This window comes from Coccomyxa subellipsoidea (assembly GCF_000258705.1).
Source record: "Coccomyxa subellipsoidea C-169, whole genome shotgun sequence".
NCBI classification, from domain to species: domain Eukaryota; kingdom Viridiplantae; phylum Chlorophyta; class Trebouxiophyceae; family Coccomyxaceae; genus Coccomyxa; species Coccomyxa subellipsoidea.
Window position 1 is genome coordinate 1,724,088 of NW_005178031.1, and position 22,007 is coordinate 1,746,094.

Consider the following 22,007-nt stretch of genomic DNA (forward strand, 5'->3'; position numbering starts at 1 on the left):
GTCCACCGCAGACTATATCATGCATGTAAAAAAGTAACGCGTTTGCCCTGGTGGTGGCAGGTGGACCGCGAAGGCACAGGGAACATCACACCGGAGGCGATCAACGCATTCCTGGCGGATGTGGGACTGGAGGCAACGCCCTTCGACATGCGCCATATCATGATGGAGCTGGACCCCAGCCACACAGGCGTTGTCTCGCGCACCGCGTTCATCTCCTTCATCCGCCATGGCGGCCAGCCTCCTGCCCAGCTCCAGGTGGGCGCTCGCTGCTCCTGCCAAGGGTCCCCTGGGCACTTGCCCTGCTGGCACATGCAACTATACTGCGGAAGCCGGCAGCCTTGCCTGCTTGAGCTCTGCGCACTGGTTTCCCAGTGCAGAATCCTCACAAACTTCTGCATTTGTCAACTAACTGGTGGCTGATGCTGGCTTATGAAGTAGGCAGCGGCTGAAACAATGGCTGTGGTGCTGCAGTCCAAGTACGAGCGCGTGCTGTCAATCGAGAAGGGAATGGACAGCTCCGAGAACCCCCTCCAAGCCGCCGCTGCCCACAGCAGCTCGGCAGCAGACCCCACAAGCTCTGCAGCCGCAAGCAGCAGCCAGAGCACTCCTGCAGTCTCATCGGCCCCTTCCTCAAGCACCCCCGCAGCGTCTAGTGCGTTTGCGCGCGGCGGCGCAGAGCCGAGGCCATCAGGGTACGATGAGGAGAGTGCACAGCCGCGGGGGCCGGTGGCGCGGCTGAAGGGCATGTCGCCCAGCAGCTCGCAGCAGCTAGAGCTGGACGATGCGCTTGCCTCCACCGCTGAACTGGACGGCCCCTGCGCCGACAAGCCTGCTGGCTGCGCCGCCGCCTGCGCCTCCTGCCTGCACTGCTGCGGTGACGCCTGCCCTTTGCATCCGTGTGTTTCACGGCGACGATTGCAACGTCCGCTAGGATGCAGCAAGTCCATGTTGCTGCCAAAGAAACTGCATTGTTGGTCGCTGGAATTTCCGCGTCACAATGACCAGCAATACTTCGGCATGAAAGAGAGACATCAGTCCCTCACATTAGGGACATGCTGTTGTTGTCTAACAGAAGGTGTGCTGATGCGTGTTGTGGGCACAGGGGCGTGGTGGCACTTCTGGCTGTGCGGCTGGCGGTCGCTGTGCGGGCGCAAGAAGACGCGGTACCGGGCGATCCCGGGCACGCTGGGGCAGTTCAACCTGCTCGTGCGCCGCGCCGGCGTCAAGTGGGTGCGCAACTGGGGCATCAAGTTCCTGGATGTCTGCCTCTTTGCCGGCGCTGCCCTAATCATCGGTGAGTCTCCGCACTCCTCTCCCTGCAATCCGTGTTCTCTCTTGCCATTCGTGTCGGGTGACAACTGATGGTGAGTTTTCAAGGAAGAGGGCAGCCCTCATCATCAGGGTACCTGTGCAATCCGCTCCCTGCAAGTCGAGTGTCTCATTGCCATGCACATCGGGTTTGACGATTGTCCATAATTTTCTTAAGCAAAAGGATAGCCGCACATCAGTCTGAGCCCTAATGGCGGAACGTGAAGATTGCCTTCTGCGGTGCAGGGGCGGTGCATGGGACGAGCTGGGAGCTGGAGGAGGTGAGAGGGAACGCCGTGAAGACAATGCTGACCCTTGCAGCCATCTCCACGGTGGCCTCGCTGCAGGTATTTGGCAAGGACCGCCTCATCTTCTGGCGGGAGTCCGCCTCAGGTCCGCCGTGCTCCTTCTTGGCTGCACGCTGAGCCCACAGACTATCTGCTGCATGTCAGGATCTGTCCACCTCCTGAGTGGAGGGCCGGTTGAAGTTTTGAATGATGCATGCAGGGCTGAGGACGACGGCGTTCTTTTTCGGGCACCAGGTCATGCACCTGATAGACATTGTGGTGCAGCCCGCCATCTTCATGAGCGTCTACTACACCCTCACGCTGCCCGAGATCAAGTTCATCAACTACTACATCAGTACGCCCCATCACATGAGATTCCTCACCCCTGTCTTGTCGGCTCACCTTCAGTGACTAGCAACTTCATGCGTCGCTCTGATTTGTGCCGAGCTGGCCAGTGTGCATGCCTCTCATAAGCACATAAGGCCCTTAAATCCAGACAGGGTTGTCTGGGTCTATGGGTCATCCCTGCTTACCATGCAAAAGATTGCCCCAGGTAGAGGTCATTAGAGGCCTTAGAGTCCAGAGAATCACATATAATATACATTTTGTTTGGGGAAAGTGGTGGTGAAGGTATTTAAAGTGAAGGTATATATAGAAGGTGTCCATCCAGAAGAGCGAAGACTGGGAGGCTGACTGGACTGCGTGTTGTGTGGTGGCGGTGCAGTATCGCTGGGGGTGGTGTGGTACACGTCGGGGCTGGGCTATGTGATGAGCGTGATGCTGGAGCAGCAGAACAGCATGGTCGCCTCCGTCGCCGTCTGCCTCGTCCTCGGCGGCTTCTTCAACGGCATAGAGCCGCGCTTCCGCACCCTTTCCCCCTTCATGAAAGCCGTCTTCGGTGCGCAGCCCTCCACCCTGCCCTTGCTCCAATTTGATCACCAGCATGCCTTCTATCTCACCCTGCCCTGACTCCAAACTGATGACCACGATGCCTTCTTTCTCACCCTGCCCTTGCTAAAATCTGATGACCATCATGCCTTGTGCTTTCTTTGTATCCTCACTGCCAGCTAGCGGACACCATGCTCTACTCATTCCTCCAAGTGTTGCTTGACCTGCGCCGTTGGGTGTTGTGCCTTGTCGTAGAGCATGGGATAATGGATCTCCAGCAAAGGGGTTACAGCGCAGGGAGTTGACGGGGGTCTGACGGTCGCGCAGGCATCTCCTACAGCCGGTGGAGCACGGAGGCGACAACGATGGAGGAGTTCCGGCAGTACCCGCACTACATGCAGCCGCGCATCCACAAGATGATGCAGGAGGTGCGCGCACTGCCAGCCCCCCTTCTACCCCCTACCCCTTTAGACCTCCGCCCCAACTCTTCAATCATTTGTTGGGCTGCCACGGTCGGGTCGCTGTCCCTACGAAAACCAGCGAGACAATAAGGTACTTGGTGGAAGCCTTGGAGACTCTCGTCCCAAACATGCATATAGATACCGGTAGCATCAAGCTCCCTGTGAAAATGTCTTGCGTCCACCCACAATGCTCATTACTTTGCATGTGACATGCATCTCCTTGTCTGCTGCCAGATCGGCTACTGTGGGCTGGACAAGCAGTCGCTGGGGGCGGGCCCTGACGCGGGCAGCCTCGATGTGGAGGACTACTGCAGGGGCTATGTCTCCTGGGACTTCCTCATGATCTTCATACAGGTCCGATCTCTCTTTTTGCCTGCTCAAGCCTTATCTCCCCGAGCTCATGCCTTGATGACTCAGCGTGGATGTTCAGGCATAAAATCGATTGGGCCCAATGCAGCTGACGAGCTCTCATGGTGGGCAGGCTCTGCTGTGTTCACATGCCCTGGGTCGCGTGGCAAGGGGTTGCAGGGTAAATGAGGGGGTGTACGTGGGGTTGGTGCAGGGGGTTGTGCTGCGCGCAGCGACGTTCATGGTGCTGCGCTACGGCAGCAGTGTGCGCCGCATCTCGCTCTTCAAATTCTTCACCTTCTGCTGGCTGCGCATCAGCCGCACCTCGCAGCAGCGCTGGGCCTCCCTGCGCCGCCACGCATCTTCTCGCGCACCCGGAACCCCCGGATCCACCCCGGCCGACGCCAACACAGAGCCCCTCCTACAGCAGCCTCCCGGCCAATCCTAGCCCGCCGCAGGCAAGCGGCTCGGGAGCAGCGGCTTGTGATGCATTGCGCCCTTTTCTTTTTATAGCACCTAAAGAATAGCTCGCTTGATCCGACCCACACAGCTGGCCGGGTCAAGATCGATAGAGCGTCGGACAGATCTCAGTGTCGCGCATATTCAGCTCTGATGACTTAGAAATGCGCAGAGGCAAAGATTTGTCGGTGCAGCTCAGCAGCACCTGCATGCCGTCACTGCAATAGTACTTTTAGATCTTGGCATAGTACATGTGAGCCCTTTATGTACACTAGTTGTTGCAGAAGACCTCTATTGATTTGATATTGAGGTAGGCACCTGCCAATATTGCTATCAAGAAGCGACAATTGATGTGCATGTAGTCTTGACTGTGCATGTTCACTGAAGGTCTTCCCTGCACTTATGATGATACTGCCTTGGCCAATGGAAATCTCACTGTGCACGTCCTTGGATTCTTGTAGCGGAAGCTGGTTATTGAGCTGCCAGTGCTGGCTTCTAGTCATATAACATGCATGTGCAATAATATGCTGTGCTGTGTGCGCATGCCAACGGCCGTGGCCCACGGCAGTGCACTGGCAGTCAACTTGCTGTGCAGATATCTGTAGGCAAAGTTTTATGTGCGATGTAATCAATATATATGATACTCCACCCACTGACTCGGCAAGCCATTCCGCAAGCTTGTTGGTCCCATATATATAGGATTACTTCTACATTATCGAAAAATATATCTTGATTCCAAAATTGCCTTGCAAGAGCACATTATCATGGTAATCTGACGCCAAACCTACCACACATTTAAGTCTGCTCATGTTTGCTGCAAATGAACTACATAGTCAAATTATCATCTGTAAATTGCCCATACATACGGCCCCCCTGGCTGGACATACATCTGTAACTCGGCAGCTCTTCACCCTGATGACAGACGCGGATGACGACACAAGAAAGAAAATGAAGGGCCCTTCAAGGCTTTGCTGAAAGCCGCACACTATTCCTCCTCACACTCTTGCAACGCTGCTTGCTCAAGGTATGACGAATGACATCACTGTTTGGGTGGCACAACTCAATTATTGAGGTAGGCGACCTTGTCCTTGGCAAGCAAAATCTTCTGCACAGCCAGCAGCGCCTGCTTCTGCACCTCTGCATCCGGGTGCATCATCAGTCGCATTGCCAGCTCCTTGCCTCTCAAATCTGCAACCAAAATAACACACGTCAATGCCACAGTGTGCATGTGGCAAGTACTGATTCAATGGTACCTTCATTAGGAGGACGCACATGGTGAAAGCACTAAGACCATGTCTGATGAGTGCACACCGGTGACAATGTTGCGGCCATGTGGGTGGGCGGAGATGAAGTGGCCCAGGTCTGACGCGGCCACGGCCAGCGTGCGGTTCTCACGGCTCTGCTCCAGCAGCTTCAGCAGCACGCGCAACACCTGCAGGTGCAACGCACCATCATCAAATGATTTTCCATTTTCCAGCTTGCTCTCATGCAGAACATTCACATCAAAGCGTATCAGGAAAGTCACGCTTTTGCACACAGAAGGTGCAGCTACAAACAGTGCATTCCCGAGGATGGCATTGCGTTAGTGACTGCTCACTTTAGCGTGCATGTAGAATGTAATTGCTGCGTACCTGGAAGTCGCGCTCCTCAAACTTGGGGGCGTTTTCAAGCCAGAACAGATCGCTGGTGTGCATGGGGGACCAGTCGAGGCTGCCCGACAGCACCTCCTTCTTGTACTTGTCCCACGACGACAGCAGCTTGATGTTGGCCGCCAGCGCCTCCTTCAACGCCTCCAGCGCCGCCGTCACATCCTCATCCTCCCAATTCTGCAACGCCCCAGAAATACACCTCACTAAAGCACATCATGCCTCTGCTGCTCATACTTCTGTTGTGGGCGACAGCAGGGCGTTTATACAGGAAAAAGCCTCCATCATGTCTCTGCTGCTCATCCTTCTGCATTTGTGGGCGAAAGCAGGGCGTTTATACAGGAAAAAACCTCCACGAGTGTCAGAAGTGAAGAAAGAACAGCAGAGCACCTGGAGCAGGCGCTGCTGGACGACCTTGGGCAAAGCGGCTTCCACCATCTCGGGCGCCAGATCCAGGCCGGGGGCTGCCAGCAGATTCTGCAGCGCCAGCAAAGCAACACGCACCACCTGCACCCACTCACAACACTAGGTCCCATTCTGACGTGACACAGTCAACATCACGGTGGTCGCATGCAATGGGACCAAGTGCAACCTCAGGCCTTCTCCCGTACAAAACCCTGTCGACATTTAGAATCTGACTGTCCATCAAAAGCAGCATGGCCCGCCGAGAAGTCAAGATACAGGTTGCAATGGTGCATGCGAGCGGCTGGGAATGAGAGAGAATGGGGCACCTTCTCCTTGGAGGCGTGGCGCGCCAGGTCCACGAGGCTGGGCACGATGCTGGCGCTGGCCATGGCCTGAGAGGCGGGCGCGTAGAAGGTGAGCTGCCACACACACAGGCCGGCCTCATAGAGAAGCTGCGCGCTGGGCGGCGGCTGCCCCGACGACGACCCGGCGCCGGCCGCCCCGCGCAGCAGCGGTGCGAGCAGGGAGGCGCCCGAGGCGCGCGTGAAGAGCGCGCGCGCGGCCGGCTCCCGCAGCAGCCGCGCCAGGCAGCCTACCGCCAGCGGCACGCTGCGCCCCGGGTGCGACGGCCGCCTGCCACCACCACTGAGCCGTGTCAGCTGCTGCTGCTGATGATGATGATGGACACAGGCCATCTCTTAAGCCTTGTTGCAGTGCATGCGTGGGCTAGGAAGTTCTATGAAGCCTTCTTGGAGGGCATGCATGTGTGGGCTTGATTCTATGAGGCCTTCTTGCGTGTAATTATGGCCCAGGTGGCATTGTGTCAGCCAGGACAGTTTGCAGCGCTGCTGCACCGCATGGTCAATGCAGAAAGATCTGCGCCCTCACTAGCTGCATTGCGAGGCAATCAACAGCCCTCCACATTTGGGGGCGGAATGGGCATCAAATAAAGCCAGTAGCTAGGGCATGCCGGGCTCTGTCCTTACAGCAGGAAGGTAGTGTTCGAGTTGTTCCCCTACATTGGCCAAGAAAATGTCTGTGCCGCACCGGAGCTGGGATGTGAGCCAGTCGACGAAGGTGACGAGGATGTTTTGGACGGCCTCGGACTCGACGGTGGGTGTGGGCACGGGCGGAGGCGCAGCGGCGTGGTGGCCCGACGACGAGCTCGCGCCGTTCATGACCAGCGGCGGCAGCGGCGTTTCTGCAGTGCCCCTGTTGGGCCGCGCCGCCAGTATGGCTGTCAGCATCGTGGCCGCCTTCTCCTGAGTGAACCAGTCCGTCCGCTGCAGCATTCTGCGCGTCAACAGAGCGATTCAGTTGGTGTGGTCATCTAGAATGCCACCAAAGACACCTAGGTGCAGGTTGACGCCCATTCTTTGGAAAAGCAGCACAATACACTTAGCCATCATGCCAGGTCAGCATACACATAATCTCCAGCACCCCTCTTCCATGTCGCATTTTTACTAGGTTGTACGAGGCGGCCAGCTCACCTTGTGAGCTGTGTGTATGGGTCAGGGGGAGAAGGCTTCTGTGGGTTGCTCTGCTGGTGGAAGTAGGCAGCCCGCTTGGGATCGCCTGGCATACAGGATAAGCTCAGTGAGACTCGACATATGGCTACGATAGCAAAAGCAATGCTAAGAGGGTGCCTCATCATTCAGGTCTACACAAGAAAGGGACTCACCTGCCACCATCTCATCGAGAATTGCCAGCACATACTGCACTGTGTCCTCCTTTGTGACACTGCGCAGCACGTTGAAGAAAGCCTCTGCATATGCTGGACCCTCCTGGAGACAGAACCCCTCCAAACAATCAGATCGATGCCCATGTCCAATTACAACTGCATTTCCCATGACTGTTACCCGAGGTTGTTCTGACTGGATTCCTGGACAATTGTGGACGTGCGCCAGACCAGTGATCAGGGAAGACGACTTGACCTAACATCAGGGTCATCGATAGCGAAACAAGCTTGTGAGTCTCTTGGACGTACGATACCTCCTGGAGGAGATCCTGCTGAATTTCTGGATTCTTCTTGTCATACCGGCGGATCAGCTGCAGGTCGTGGTCTGTAATGAGACGAGCAGTTAAGTAGGTATCCCAAGCGATGTTCCTCTTGAGGACACTGGCTGTCGTCAGCTCAGAACTTTCTTCCCCAAAGTTTGCCATTGTTACTGTAATTAAAGATCTGTTTATCTGACCTTGTTACTGTGTAAGTTCAGGGTGAACCAGCATCTTGCCAAAGGTGGTAACTGAAAGAAATCATGTCAGCATACGCAGATCTACCATGTAAATATTGCTTCAGCCTAACTCCTCATGCATAAATATTGTGTTGCGCAAAGAAAGCTGCTCTACGTCCTGTTCTGTGTGAATGCAAGGCCATTTAGGGCTTCCTGTGAGCGATGTTCACGACCCCTGCCAAGTTCCCGATTTAATGGCTCCCTTGTTTATTTCAAAAGCTGGTTTGGTTCATCCGTACTCCCACCGCAGACTGTGGTGGTATTATATAGATGTATTAGAAGACATCTTGACATCTTAAGTCCGAATGCCCTTTTCCTCGCCTGATTTTGCACTTGCTTTCTCAGCAATAAAGATTCACAAACCTTGTGCCGACGAAAATGGCAGGCTGACAACTGCATCCCACCATCCTTTGCAGCGATGCAAGCTCCACCAGCTGGTGTAGCGTGCTTCAAGTGTGGAAAGACAGGTGGGGTGCTGGAAGCGATGCTCTCAATTCTATATATCACCATCTGTAATGTAGCTTCCTCTTGGCATGTTTCGCGTTATCTGTGATGCATCAGATCGACGTTGTGTCATTGCACTAGGTGATTGCGGGCCATCTGACGGGATCTGTGGTTGGTCGATGTGAGCACACACCTTCAGCGATGAGACCCCCGGCATATACTGCAGAGGCCTAAGAGCCCGTCAATGTGTTGCAGGTCACTGGTCGCGTGACTGCACAGTACCTCCATCAGAATGGATCAGGAAGGCGCTGCCACCTGCAAGGCCCCGTCCAGCAGAAGCTGCCGAGACTCCAGGGCCAGCCTCCACTTATGAGCGCCAGGATGCAGCAGGGCCCAGCAGCGCTCGATTTGGGAGCACGCCCACTCCTGGGACTGCTCCCAGGACACTGCTTAAGGGGCAAGGCTGCTTCAAGTGTGGAAAGACAGGTGGGGCATGAGCTTGATGCAGCACCCAGACGCTGCATCCAGGGGCAAAATTTGTGCAAGCGGACTCACTGATGCATGCTTGCAGGGCACTGGTCACGTGACTGCACCGCACCGCCCAGTGAGCAGCTGCCCAGAGCCCCGTTCAACGCCGGTGCCCTCCCAGCTGCAGAACCTGACCTGCCTTCAGCCAGGTAAAGGTCTATGGGCCGCTACAGGTACTTCATTGGCCCAAGGGCAATCTATGTTATACACTCGTGACATCATCCCCACCAAGTTATCATAACAGAGTCCTTGTTGTTGGCTGCGCAGCAATGCTGTGAAGCCCGCACCAGCGCGCAAGGCGGATGCAAAGAAGCCGAGGAAGCGCAAGATCCGCTTCGAGGAGCTGACGGTACTGCAGAGATTGCTTGCTGGCTCTGAATGCTGCTTCTGTCGTGGTCCATTCTTTCACAGGTGTCTGAGATGGGCGCGCCGGGGATGCAGGAAAAGAATGCCATAGGAGAGGTCTTCTGTCAATTTCCCGACAGGTTCGCCAGGCAGTTCAAGGGCAAGGGTCATGAGGTAAGCATTACATTGCTTGTGCATTGTTCAGCAGTCCCGTTTCAAAAGATAGGACAGTCTAAATACTTTACTCAGCCTCTATGGGAGAGTAAAAGTTGAAATGTAGCTTTGCCACTGCTGTAGGTGAGCGACCTCAGGAAGCTGTTGGAGATGTACAAGGACTGGCAGCGGAAGTTCTTCCCTCTGCATGGCTTTGACGAGGCCATGCATCAGATTGCGGACCTTGGCCGCTCCAACCGCCTGAAGGTGTGCTCTGAGCTCATTCAGAAATTGAGCCCTTGCTCAAGTCAGTCCCCATGTTGTGCTTTTTGGTTGGGAGTCCAAATGAGAGTGCCGGTTGTGTCAGGCCATCATCAAATCATTGCATCACTTGCTCAAAATTACTGTTGCATGCTGCTTGCAGGTGGAGCTGAGGGAGATGCGGCGCGGAGTGCTGAAGGTCATGGAGGATGCAGAGCGCGACGCTGCTGACAAGGCACGAGCTAATTTTCTTTGTCACACCCCTAACAACAGTGCGCCATGCTGGGCAGCGTGCGCAGTGTTCTCGTTCCGCCTCCTGCCTGCAAGGCAGTACTCCCTGATTGTGTTGTATAGGAGATGGTGCTGAGGTGTGTGACTGCCTGCACAGGCAGCGGCTAAAGCAGCCGCAGATGCGGAGGGGCAGCAGCCCGTGGCGGCTGCAGATGCCATGGAAGCGGATCATGATGCAGGGCCGGCTGGTGCATGGGAGGACGATGATGATGATGACGAGCTGGTGGCCCTGCAGCAGCAAACCTGGGTGAGCCCCACAATCTAACCCCCAATAAAGACACATATTTGCTGGGTACTCAACAGATGCATTCTATGCATGCGTTGTGCGACAAAAGCCTGGGCAAGCCGGCATTTCTTCTGTGCAGCAGCCAATGCTGCAGCATTGGCATATACAGTGAAGAATGTTCAAGTGATGGCTGAGTGTGCATCCAGGAGGAGGAAGCTGATGCAGTACCCATGGACATGCTGGACGCTGCCATGCCTGCCGCCCAGGTACAGCATCCTGCACATGCACTGCAATCAGTTAAATAGGTGTATCAGAAAGCTTGGGGCAGCAGATGGAGCATCACTTAATCTGACAGCAATGTGAGTTATTGCATGTGCAAGGGTGTGAAGTCAACTGCTGAATTTGTTCCTGTGCAATGCGCAGGCACGGGGTCCCCAGCCGATGGACATCGATGGCGATCAGGCACCAGGGCCTTCTTGGCTGCATGCTGGGGCGGCCGGGCAGGACATGGGCAAGGGCAACAGCTCTCAGCTCAGCCCAGAGGACGAGGAGCTGCTGGCCCTGGCAGCCGCGCCAGCCTCCCAGCCCCAGGCAGGATACAGCGCCGCTGCTCCCCCGCCGGAGGAGCTGTCACAAATCAGCCCAGAAGACGAGGAGCTGCTGGCCCTGGCAGCCGCGCCAGCCTCCCAGCCCCAGGCAGGATACAGCGCCGCTGCTCCCCCGCCGGAGGAGCTGTCACAAATCAGCCCAGAAGACGAGGAGCTGCTGGCTCTGGCCGCTGCACCGCTGTCCCCGGCTGCCGAAGAGCACCTCCCAGCGCTGCAGCTTGCTGCTGCTGAGGCAGAGGGTCCTTCGCAGATCAGCCCCGAGGACGAGGAGCTGCTCGCTCTCGCAGCTGAAACGATGGCCCAGCCGGAGGACGCGCGCGCGGCTGCCGATGCAGCATGCGCGCAGCCGTCGCAGGAGCCCTCGCAGCTGGATGCTGAAGACGAGGAGCTGCTGGCACTGGCCGGCATGCTCCCGTCGCAGCCTGCAGCGGGCGCGAGCGGTGCTCAGCCAGCGGAGGCTCCTTCACAGCTGAGCCCAGAGGACGAGGAGCTGCTCGCCCTCGCAGACGCGCCCCAGCACCAGCCTGTCAGGCACCCAGCAGTTGCCGCAGCGGCAGAGCAGCCGCTTGGCATCGATGGGACCCAGAGCAGCCACCTGGGGGAATCTGCGCAGCTGCCTGCAAGTACCAGCCCAACCCAGGCGTCCAGCCTGAAGCCTCCAGTGGGTTGCAGCAGCGCGCAGCAGGCTGGTGAGGCTCTGCAGCTGCGCGCTGGGGCGCAGAGTGATGTCCAGCCAGAGAGCGCGGCAGTGCACGCAAGCATGGGCACTGATGATGAGGAGCTGATGTCGATGGCGCAAAATTGTGGCCCATCTCAGCGCGCCGACGTGGTGTCACACCCAGATGGCAACAGCAGCGGTGACGTGCCTGTCTCAGGTGAGACATTGCCTGATGAATGAATAGCAAATGCTTCAATCCTGGTCTGCCCCATCTGCACAGCATGCACCTTTGGATTACCTACGTCTTTTGTCATGCTGCAGGTGACGGTGCGACCGACAAGAACGTGCATGGCTCTCTGTATGGTGAAGGAAAAGAGAATGCAGCCGACAGGTCCAACTTGTTGGAGGGCGGGCATCAAATTGCAAATTTGAAGGCCTCTGCCATAACAGCAGTGAATGGCGTGCCTGAAGCCAATGCTCAGGCAGAAAGCGACTTTGTCGGTGATGAAGACGCAGAGCTGTTGGCGCTTCTTTGACCGCATTCCTGCTTCAGATCTCTAGAGTGCTTGTGGGCGGTATGGGGGCACAGTGATCACGAAGGGTCACAATAGTGTATTATAGTATAATTACTATAGTATACTATAGTATCAATGCAAACATTTTTACAAATTATTGCCAGACCACCACGTTCGCCACCAAACCCAGATCCTGGCCCAAAACCAACGCTACGAATATTTTGTAATTGAATGAGAACACCCAATTCGCTCTGATCCAAATTCTTACTTCAGATAATCAAGGCACGTCAAAATGGCCTCCGCGGCAAAAATACTCTCGCGCTTCAAGCCTCACCCACACCATGACCGACACACCATCATGTCATATAGTAGTACACTTGCAACTGCAGTGATATGCTTGGCTTCAAGCAGACCTTCAATGCTGGGCTCCTGATATGATCATCACCATAAGACAAAATAAGAAAATCAATGTGACATAATTCCACATTGACATGCCTGCTGCGCTCATGCCATCTGAGACCAGCCACACACCTGCATGCTAGGCGGAGTCTTGGACAAGGCTACGCAAAATCCCTGGGAATTGCTCAAATGCACTTTTTTTTATGTAAACCTGCCAAACCTAGCACTTGAAAAGCTGCAAAACTCTTTTTTAGCCGCACACTGCACCCATTAACCCCCTCGAGGCAAAACCCTCAAATTCTCTGGTGTACCAAAGAGGCACGAGTATGGCAGTGTAGAAAGCACTGCTGATGAGCAGGTGCTCATTTTATTCATGGACCCACCCAGAATCTCCATAATCCTGGATGATAGGATTTGTGCTGTGCAGGACCCATGGAAGCTTTCCGTTTCCATACTCTGCTCAGCATCTTTTGCGCTGCAGCTTTGCTGCTTTCCGGCAAGGTGGTGAAAACTAGTGAACCGTGGCCAGGCAGCATTTGGAACGCAATCCCGGCCTTGGTCCCCTGCAGGACTAAAGTACAACACCTCCCAAAGGACTGGCAATTGTTTCTCCAGGTGTGTGCTCGTGTCAGTGCCCTCTGATAAAGGTGCTGCTCCCCCACTTGCAACCATGCAGACTTCCCAGCTATGCGCAAAGCTGATCCATGTTGCTTGCTGTGGCCCCCACAAGAATAGGAGCAACACGCAAAGAATCTGCATGCGGACTTGGGAGCATAGATTACTGCATTCCGTCTGCCAACAGCAACCAGACTGCCCAGACAAGAAATGCTGGCCACCTCCCTTGAGCTTGTATCCTGCTGACATTTCTCTCCCGCCCTCTCCACAACCATTGCTGCATTGGATGCAAGCTACAATACTGTGTTTGAAACGAGCAAAGCGTGATTATTCAGGAAGAATGTGGCCAGAACCAACAGTTCTGAACCTGTCAAAAGGAGTGCGTGCACACCCGCCAATGCGCCGCTCTTATACATTGCTGACCTGCAAAGCACAGCACAAATGCTCAGTATTTTAGGAGAGGCATGAAGCGCAAACATACCCATACTAAGAAGGCTCTTATTCATCATGGCAGTGACTACCATCAACATGCAACATGAGCGAAGGAAAACTTCCTTGCATGCCCCATGCCAGCCCCTAGCTGCTGTGTTCAGCAAACCCCTGGGGTGCTCACCTGCTGGCTTGCCCAGCCAAATTCCAATCTTGCAGCTTCAGCACGACCGGACGGGCCAGTGCAGTCAGCCCGGTTGTGCTGATGCTCTTCATCAACAGAGGGCCGGTGGGAGTTTTTTGCGCTGCCTCCCCGAGACCCTCCCCTGGAGCGCGGTGGCGCCTGATCCTGCTTCATCTGCATGGCGGCAATCTTGCGCAGAGCATTGCGCATGGCCGCATCGCTGAAAAGCGCCGGAGCAGAATTCAAACCCCTCTCCTGCACACACAGAATGGAAAATAAGTCGTCGGTAAGCTGCTGTGGCTGAAACAGCAATTTGAGCACGAGCCGTGCAAAGAGGTCCCTCGGTAGGAGCCCGATCAAGGCCTGGTGGCAGACCTCAATCTCGGCTGGCAGCGCAGAGACCCAGTGAGTTGGAGCAGATGCGAGATCCCGTCCCAAAGGTTGCGAGTTCTCAGCCGCTATCTTTGCCTCAAAGTTCCTGAGTGCTGACTCCATCGCCGTATCCCTTGCTGCATCCTTGACGGAAGACACTCTTGCCATGGACTCAGATCTGCTGATTGAGGCAGCAAAGCTCGCCCTTGGCGGCGTCGCAAGTGCAAGCTCCGGCACAGGCTCATGTTTTGTGCTGCTGATGCTGGTCAAGTCTGGGAGCGATATTGACAGTGGAATGCTCTTCCGCACAGAGGAGTGCCTGCTGTTTGTCCCTGACTCTGCACTGTCATGAGGCTTATCAAGCCCGATGCTTGCCTCTCTAGGTTCCTGCAATCCCCAGTGCAGTCAGTGATGCATTCGTTGTATCTGCAGAATACACCAAATTTGTGGACAGGTGAGTCAAACATGAGCTCCACACCATGTAGTGATTTTCAGCATGCTTTTTACGAGGCTGACAGAAGGAAAAGCAAAGTCCACTCCGCAACCAATAATGGATGATAGAAGCCAGAAGAAAAGCAGGTGCAGGGCCTTCTACGCAAGGAGGTAGAAGAACACCTCGACAGCTCCATCCTTGGATGCCTCAGCAATGACTTCGTCTGATACATCAGCCTTCCTTCCGAGGAGGCAGCTAAAACTCGACCCCATGCTGCGACATGGGCAGAGTTGTGCCAGGAAGACGCAGTTAAGGATCCCCGCAATGTGACGTCAAAAATAAAAATAATAATGCAGGACCCACGTCGAAAAGTTCCTTTTCTTTGAATCTCTTTACCCACTTGGCAGAGATATTTTTGACGCCAACAGACCTAGATAGGCATCATCGGCGGACGCCGCTAGACGGATAACTAGAACCCAGATGCAATTGATTGACAACCGGAAAGTTGCAACACAGACACACACAACATCTTTGTCCACTGACCATTAACTTAGGTATCCTGTTGCATTTTGTTGCAGTACAAGGTGTGTAGGGAGGCCATTCTGTGATCACATCCTTCCACGAGAATCAGTGGACTCTAAATTTTTCAACTGTGTACGATCTGGCCTGCTGAGATGCTCGATGTTTGATGCGACTTTTTAGACGCCTTCTAGGACGTAAGTACTAGGCTTGATCACTTTTACACAAAGTGATCTAGTCCTCACTGCAGAGGTTGATCTCGGGACAATCAATTGACCTTGCTGCCGCAGCAGCTTCAACAAGCATTAATTCAACAACAATCCTAAAAGCAGCCGAAATCGTCGTGCCACTGGCTCCGTGGCGAAAGAAGCAAAGTTTCAATGCATAAGGACAAGGTGTACTGGTTGTCTCTTCAACTGAGAAATTCTGATATGATTGTACTGTCTTGGAACTGGTTGTATTTGCTGAGATGCGCACCGATGTATGGTACTGAGTAGTCCTGTGCTGGAATAAAGGTATTTCAACTAGCAAAGGGGTTCCGGGGGAGAAGTAAGAACTGCATACGGATAGCCAGGGAGCGTGTAGAGAAAGCGCTGCAGTATGCATGGAGGGACCGGAAAGCAAAAAAGCGTGACATGCGGTCTCTCTGGATCCAGAGGATCAATGCGGCATCGAAGGAGCATGGGGTGAGCTACTCATGCTGTCCTTTCTTAGCCTCAAGCAACCTTGTCAACGCTGGCATGTACATCTCAGTTGCCAAGGGTCATGCACGACCAAAGGTTTTCTTCTGTGCAGGTGCCATATTCAAGGTTGATGCATGGGCTGCAGCAGGACAACATACAGGTTAACAGGAAGGTGCTCAGTGAACTCGCGATGCAGGAGCCTTTCAGCTTCAAAGCACTTGTGGATCAGGTCAGAACAATGAGGGGAAATGCCTGATGGGAACCTCATGGGCAATATTACTAGCTGTGACCTGTGCTGGTTTCCCAATCCTCCAGTGCATGGGATAGAGTGTGACTTCATCAGATGCTGCTCCTGATATGCTGACAAGGCAATTGCCTGCTAATGATCGATAATGGACGTCTTGAGTATGGGTGTACCAAAGGTTCTAATTGTCTCGATCATTGTGGCCAATGACACTGCAGCATCGCTGCTTGAATTCAGACGACGTGAAGATACAAGATATCCCATTTATAAAGTCCTTGCGGGGTTGGGTGCTTAGGAGTGTTTGTCACACTCATGACTCTTCATGAGATACTTGCTCACCAGCACAGCACTAGTGAACTGCTAGCAATTGGATGGGTTGAAGTCGGATGGGGGCGCAGAGCATGAAAATCTGCAGACATGCTCCATTTACACTGCGAGGCAGCCCTTCCTCCTTACTTTTGGCGCTCGCTCTGCTTTCATGTCTGCATACCGTTTTCGCGAATCTGCAGACAACCAGCTGGCCACACGAAGTCATACTGCCTTGCAAGTAGAAGCTTGCAATAATATTTACAATGATGGAGTAGTACGACTCGGGATTACTTCAGAATTACTCTACAGCATCTCTTAAAGGGAACAGAGGCTCTCAAAGTGCATGAAAACTTACAATTGCTAATGCATGCTCAGCATTGTGCTGCTTGGCTAATTGCCACAAATTACAAGACACTTTCTGAGAGAGAAGCGCTGCAATGATAAGTACTACAATGCGTCCTGCCCCTTCTGCCCTGCTGCGCCTACTAAGGTTTTGTCAGTGAAGCAGCACTGTGCTGCATGCAATTCAGCTAGGCTGTCACGCCTGAAACTGTGATGGGAGGGGAGTGGTACGGCTGGCTGACTCGTGGTGGCCTAAGTGGCGAGGAGTTGTGAGACCGCAGGCTCGGAGTAGGAGGTGTTGACCCCAGAACCCCTGCAGCAAGCATCATGCATCCATGTTGACCCAGCATATCCACATGCAGGCCCCACACGCCCCAGCAACAGACACTATCAGCCTGGCTGAGTGATTCGCTGCCCACAGAACAGCGCCCGTGTCTCGAGTGCAACAAGACAAGAAGGGCTTACCGGTGCTGCTTTTGGAAATGGGCGCCGGCTCGGACCAGGAGGCTGCATCTGGTGGAAGGGCCTGGGAGGTGGTGCGGCCGGCAAGGGCGGTGAGCTGCTGCGGCAGGGCTTCCAGGGCAGCCAGGGCCTCGCGGAAGGCCTGCTGCGCGCCCAGGCACTTGTTCCTCTTGGCCGCCACGTCCTCGCGCTCCGACATCATATCCTTGAACAGATCCTCCCTGCCCACACACCACCAGCTTAGACTAAAAAATACACAGCTTGCTTCTTCAGGCTATGGGCACCCTTGAGCCTCAGGGAGGTAATGGTATCAACAGATCCGTGCCCATTTGAGTCACCCAGGTGTTGAGAACGATGCCAAGCAAACAGATGATGAAGAGGGCCATGCTCCCACCTGTACAGAGTCTTGATGAGGTGCTGCTGGAGGCCCCGCTGCACGCGCAGCACCAGGAAGTGCATTACTGCCTTGGGCACCGCATCCTGGCAGCAAACATCGACCAGAGATCAGTTGCTGGCATTCCTGCCCTCAGAAAGGAGGCTCTCACAACTCCAAATAAGGCTCAAACAACTCCAAAATAAGCAATAACCAGTCTTACAGGTCGGTTGTAGTCTCACCTGTAGGTTGGCGCGCACGATGTCAAAGTAGCACTCCACCAGCAGCCGCGTCACCTCCACCTGGACCTCCTCCTGCTCCGTGATACTCGTCGGCACCCGCAGCGTCTGCACAATCAGCTCAGCTCAGAAATTATCGTTGAATCCAGCTGACCAGAAGCGTATCATTACAGTCAGCCCATGGCAAGAGCAGACGTACTGCAGCTGCAGCTGCAACCATTCATAAAGATCCTCATCAGGTAACTAGAGCAAGCAAAGGCTGGGTCAGGCAGAAAGTGCCCCATCATGTTGGCCCATACAGCTCAACAGGAAAGCCAGCTGATCCATACCACATTCTTCCAGCTACCACAAAAGCTTTTTAGAAAGCGGCTGCTATGCCGCTCGACAGAAGTAGCGAGAGCAAGCAATGATGTGTTGGTAAGCGGGGGGTGCTCACAAAGGGCGGCTGGGGCAGCGGGGAGTCATGGCCATTCTCTGAGGGGCCGCCGTCGTGGCTGGAGCCGAACCAGTTGGAGAACCACTTGTGCGCGGCGGGACCGGCCGCGGGGGACGGCTCGGGGGCCTCCAACGCCAGCATCGAGGGGCTGGCACCGGCGCGTGCTTCCAGGAGGTCCTCCGGCGCAAACAGCTCTGGCTCCGAGGCCTTCAAGGGGTGCGCATGAACTGAGACCCGCATGTTCTGCGCCGCACCCATGCGTTGCGTGGGCGCGCGCGACAGCTCTGATGCTCTAAAGGGTGCTTGCGGTGGGTGAATACTGCTGCTCGCAGACGGATCTCAATGTGGCAGAAATGCAGCAATGCAGAAGGGAGCAATCATTGTGTAACATAGAGCATGGTGGTGAACATGCACACCTTGGCAGAATGGGTGCTTCTTGGGTGATGTCCGCCATCGCCAGTGTGCCGCAGGTTTGGCAAGCTATTGCTGTGACTATGCATGCCGTCAACAACGTGCCCTGCAGAGCCAGCAGATCGCTTAGAGACTTTTGAAGGTAGTGTGTAAACTGTGCATGGCAAGGCGTGTGATGATGGCAGATCACAATGGCAGCCCACACACACCTGGCATCCTGTGATGAGCTCTGCCATCCTTACCGCTGCCCTCTGAATTCTGCTCTTCTGCCTCCTCAGCTGCTGCCTGGCGCCGCTCCATCACCTGCAGCAGATAATGCCCAGCTCAGACACACTAATACACAAGCAGCACACAAGTATGTCCAGTCATGGATGAGCTTAACTGCTCACAGACCTGAGCGATTGCGCGGCTGCCCCCGATGAAGCTGGGGTGGTCGGTGTTGATGTAGGAGTGCTCGCAGTCGATGACATCGCGAATCATGCGCTCGGCCGGCGCGGCACCGCTGTTCACAAACTCCTCCACCTCAGATATCAGGTGTGCCTGCGCCGGCAGGACAGCACTCAGGCCTATGCCACAAATGGACATTGCATGTGCAAGACGTCACCGCTGCACAGAGCAATACATAACGCATCCCTACCATGCAACAGGCTTGCAACAGGGTGCCCCACTCAGACATCAACCGAGGCCTGGGATCCAAGAACTTAACACAACTAGATAAGGGGCCATTGATGGAATAGGGCGGGGTGGGCAGGCAATGCTCACCTTGAGCTTGGGGAAGCGCGCGATGTCTGGAGGGGCACACTGGGCAGCGATGCGCAGCAGCTCGGCATGCACGAACTCCTTGCACTGCAGCGAGGGCGTGAGCAGCCGGGAGATGGCCCGCCGTACCAGCAGCTCAAAGGGAGCGTCGGGGATCAGCAGGGATCCGCGCACACCGCCGCTGTTCTTGATCGCGGTTCGCACGTCATCATCCGTCAACTCGCTGCACCAATCACAGCGTGTGAGTCATGCAGCTGGTAAGGCCACTTCCCACTGATGCAATATCCCTTTTCCAGGTATGAACACCAGAACGGAGAAGCTGGATTAGTCTGCTGTGAATGTATACAGCTGACTCCAGAGAGGTGCCATCAAGAGGCATGCCTGGAGGGATTGAGCTCTTGCAGGCCGTTCACAAAGATGTCCAGGAAGATATGGCGGATGCGAGCACCGCCGGCGAGCTCGTTGACGGGCAGGTGCTCGCTGCGGCCGTCCAGCATCTCACTGTAGCGCACAGCATAGCTGTCCAGTAGCTGCAACAGCAGTGCACCCCTGCACAGAACAAAGCAGCACCTTGCTATCAGAGCTCTTGCAGAAGACAACAATGTAGTATAGCAACTCATTGCCCTTATGGGTCTTGGGGTTGAGCTTGCACCCTCCATAGTAGAACGATGCATCACTCCACACAAGAACGATTGGCATGCATGGGACAAAGATGGGCACATGAGGTGACAGCACCTGGCAGCGTTTGTCTGGCCGGGAGGGGCGTCGCCATAGATGCGCAGCTCGGTGTGGCATTTCTCCAAGGCCTCCTCCAGCCGTGTCCGTAGTGTGGGCAGCGATGCACGGATGTGCTCCACCAATACCCGGTTCAAAGAGCCCGACAGGGCAGTCCTCCCACACTGCTCCTTCGCCTGGATCCAGGGATTTGCACTCTTGGTCTCCCGTCATGACCATGCAAGGAGCTTTGAATTTGCAGTGGGCCATTGCACAGACACCCTCCTCATCATCTTAGCATTCCTTTCACGCTTGGTTCATCAGGTGCCTCTTTTCATTAGGGGTCATGTTTTGCCAGGCTTAAAGCATGGAGGTATGGAGCATGGCCCACCTCTTGGTATGCGGGGTGCGACTCGAAGAACGCTGTTTCTGCGGCAATGGCGTCTCGGATGCTCCTGCGCGTGTTGATGTCTGCCTGGCTGCGGTTGACCATGCCGATATAGCCCAGTCGCAGAGGCACCACCTCATTCCTCAGGATTGCTGCTGCATCTGTTCCTCGGTCCATAATGTCCAGCTTGGTCAGCACACCTGGAATGAACATCACACCCCATCCTTCTAACAACTCTCACACACCCTGAATTTGCAGCTGATTGGAGTCTGGGCGATACTGATTTCTGGAGTAATGGCCTGCTACTTCCCCGCTGCAATTGCCTCCGATATTGCTCATCTATTTGGCACCATTGTCAACTGCACAGTGGATTCAATAGTAACTATGAAAGGCACCAAGACACAGGCAACCATGTGCCTTGGACAAGAGTTTGCTGGACATAAGTTTGCAGGAAGGGTGCCCACCGACAGTGCGCCTTCCTTCAGGGTCAGCAGCTCGGGCCAGCTCCAGCGCATCGCTGTTCACCAGGTCAGCATTTGCAGCGGATACAGCCAGGATCACGCATGTCGGGTGGCGGATGTACTCCAGCACCATCTTGCGGATCCTCTTCTCAATGTCACTCGGCTGATCGCCCACAGGAACCTTTGCAATGCCTGGCAGGTCCACCAATGTCATCGTCCTGCAGACAGAGAGTAACAGTCAGTCCAAGCATCATGCATGTGATGGGTGTGGGCAGGCAAAGAGATTCACAAGACCTATCGATCTGAGGCCAATGTCGATTCTTAGATGAGGTGTGAGAGCATAGGGTGCGCACAGGACGTTGGGGCTGTAGATCTTCAGGCGGATGGGCTTGTCTGAAATGCCCTTGTTGTGACCAACCGTCCGCTCTGTCTCTGTGAGGATCTCCTGGCGGATCCGTTCAAAGTCATAGAAGCGCTTCCCTGCAGCATCGTCACATCATGTTATGATGGCTGGCTAGGGAAGGTGACAGTGAAGTTGCCAATGGGAGGATGCTTGCCTGGGCAGTGCAGGAACTCCCCCCATTCGGCAGCTTTGCCGCTCCCTGCTGCTTGCTTCACCTGCACGTGACTAGAGGTTTACAGCTCCAATTACATTGGATGCATGTTACCCCAACTTGGACTTGGAGATGCAACACTGCAAGCTTACCAGCTGGAGCAACAATGGCCTTCTTGTGCAAATCTCTGGACCACGAGGCAAGAAGTCTCGGCCCACAAGGGCTTCTAACACACTAGACTTTCCGCTGCTTTGGCTGCCAACAACGGCCACCTGGGGCAAGTCCAATCTGAAGTCTATCGTGACCTGCAGGTAACATATGAGATCCACTTTTAGTGGTGTAGCTCGTCACAACACTAGCTGGCACACGGATTGTGAGTGCCTGATGTTCCGGCCACCTCCACTGGGTAATGTGCAATAATGCTTCCAATGTCAGGAGTCAGAAACCTGTGAAAATATGTCCTGGAGCTTGTTGATGGCAGGAATGAGGGTTTCTCCCAAACCTCCATCCCCCATGGCTTCGAAGCCGTTTCCACCTGGCCTGGGGAAAGCTTCTTCTGGTATCTGGCGCCCACAAATGCTAATAGATCTATAGGAATGAGAATGGGACTATATCA

General features: G+C 54.8%; 5 protein-coding genes across 5 annotated transcripts; 2 read left to right on the forward strand and 3 right to left on the reverse strand.

The window, feature by feature from the left end:
• Nucleotides 1-4,811: 4,811 nt before the first annotated feature.
• COCSUDRAFT_17630 (vacuolar ATP synthase subunit H) lies at nucleotides 4,812-7,965 on the reverse strand (the record flags this gene model as incomplete). The annotated part of the gene is made up of 10 exons (XM_005646154.1): nucleotides 4,812-4,939; nucleotides 5,063-5,183; nucleotides 5,383-5,577; nucleotides 5,788-5,904; nucleotides 6,129-6,435; nucleotides 6,850-6,908; nucleotides 6,984-7,095; nucleotides 7,293-7,377; nucleotides 7,484-7,586; nucleotides 7,795-7,965. The coding sequence occupies 10 exons, from the start codon at nucleotides 7,963-7,965 to the stop codon at nucleotides 4,812-4,814; spliced, it is 1,398 nt and encodes a 465-aa protein (XP_005646211.1).
• Nucleotides 7,966-8,454: 489 nt separating this feature from the next.
• On the forward strand, nucleotides 8,455-12,086 carry COCSUDRAFT_56864 (hypothetical protein; the record flags this gene model as incomplete). Its single annotated transcript, XM_005646155.1, has 11 exons — nucleotides 8,455-8,503; nucleotides 8,736-8,966; nucleotides 9,052-9,157; nucleotides 9,276-9,357; nucleotides 9,420-9,527; nucleotides 9,651-9,773; nucleotides 9,931-9,966; nucleotides 10,156-10,305; nucleotides 10,491-10,550; nucleotides 10,708-11,767; nucleotides 11,872-12,086. The coding sequence occupies 11 exons, from the start codon at nucleotides 8,455-8,457 to the stop codon at nucleotides 12,084-12,086; spliced, it is 2,220 nt and encodes a 739-aa protein (XP_005646212.1).
• Nucleotides 12,087-12,196: 110 nt separating this feature from the next.
• COCSUDRAFT_67002 (hypothetical protein) lies at nucleotides 12,197-14,232 on the reverse strand. The gene is made up of 3 exons (XM_005646156.1): nucleotides 14,068-14,232; nucleotides 13,693-13,947; nucleotides 12,197-13,502 (listed from the first exon to the last, which is right to left on the reverse strand). The coding sequence occupies exon 3, from the start codon at nucleotides 13,326-13,328 to the stop codon at nucleotides 12,735-12,737; it is 594 nt and encodes a 197-aa protein (XP_005646213.1). The 5' UTR covers nucleotides 13,329-13,502; nucleotides 13,693-13,947; nucleotides 14,068-14,232; the 3' UTR covers nucleotides 12,197-12,734.
• A 1,164-nt stretch (nucleotides 14,233-15,396) lies between these two features.
• Nucleotides 15,397-16,322, forward strand: COCSUDRAFT_54064 (putative 50S ribosomal protein L20; the record flags this gene model as incomplete). The annotated part of the gene is made up of 3 exons (XM_005646157.1): nucleotides 15,397-15,411; nucleotides 15,532-15,702; nucleotides 15,812-16,322. The coding sequence occupies 3 exons, from the start codon at nucleotides 15,397-15,399 to the stop codon at nucleotides 15,953-15,955; spliced, it is 330 nt and encodes a 109-aa protein (XP_005646214.1). The 3' UTR covers nucleotides 15,956-16,322.
• Nucleotides 16,323-16,782: 460 nt separating this feature from the next.
• COCSUDRAFT_37405 (hypothetical protein) lies at nucleotides 16,783-21,906 on the reverse strand (the record flags this gene model as incomplete). Its single annotated transcript, XM_005646158.1, has 15 exons — nucleotides 16,783-16,907; nucleotides 17,060-17,277; nucleotides 17,451-17,536; nucleotides 17,672-17,776; nucleotides 18,105-18,230; nucleotides 18,909-19,055; nucleotides 19,278-19,497; nucleotides 19,656-19,823; nucleotides 20,010-20,185; nucleotides 20,380-20,576; nucleotides 20,841-21,055; nucleotides 21,191-21,312; nucleotides 21,366-21,455; nucleotides 21,544-21,696; nucleotides 21,838-21,906. 15 exons carry the CDS (start codon nucleotides 21,904-21,906, stop codon nucleotides 16,783-16,785), a joined length of 2,217 nt encoding a protein of 738 aa, XP_005646215.1.
• Between the last annotated feature and the right edge of the window lie 101 nt (nucleotides 21,907-22,007).

Coding starts and splice junctions, on each gene's coding strand:
- COCSUDRAFT_67002 (XM_005646156.1), bottom strand. CDS start 13,328: ATGTCAGCAGGATACAAGCTCAAGGGAGGTGGCCAGCATTTCTTGTCT.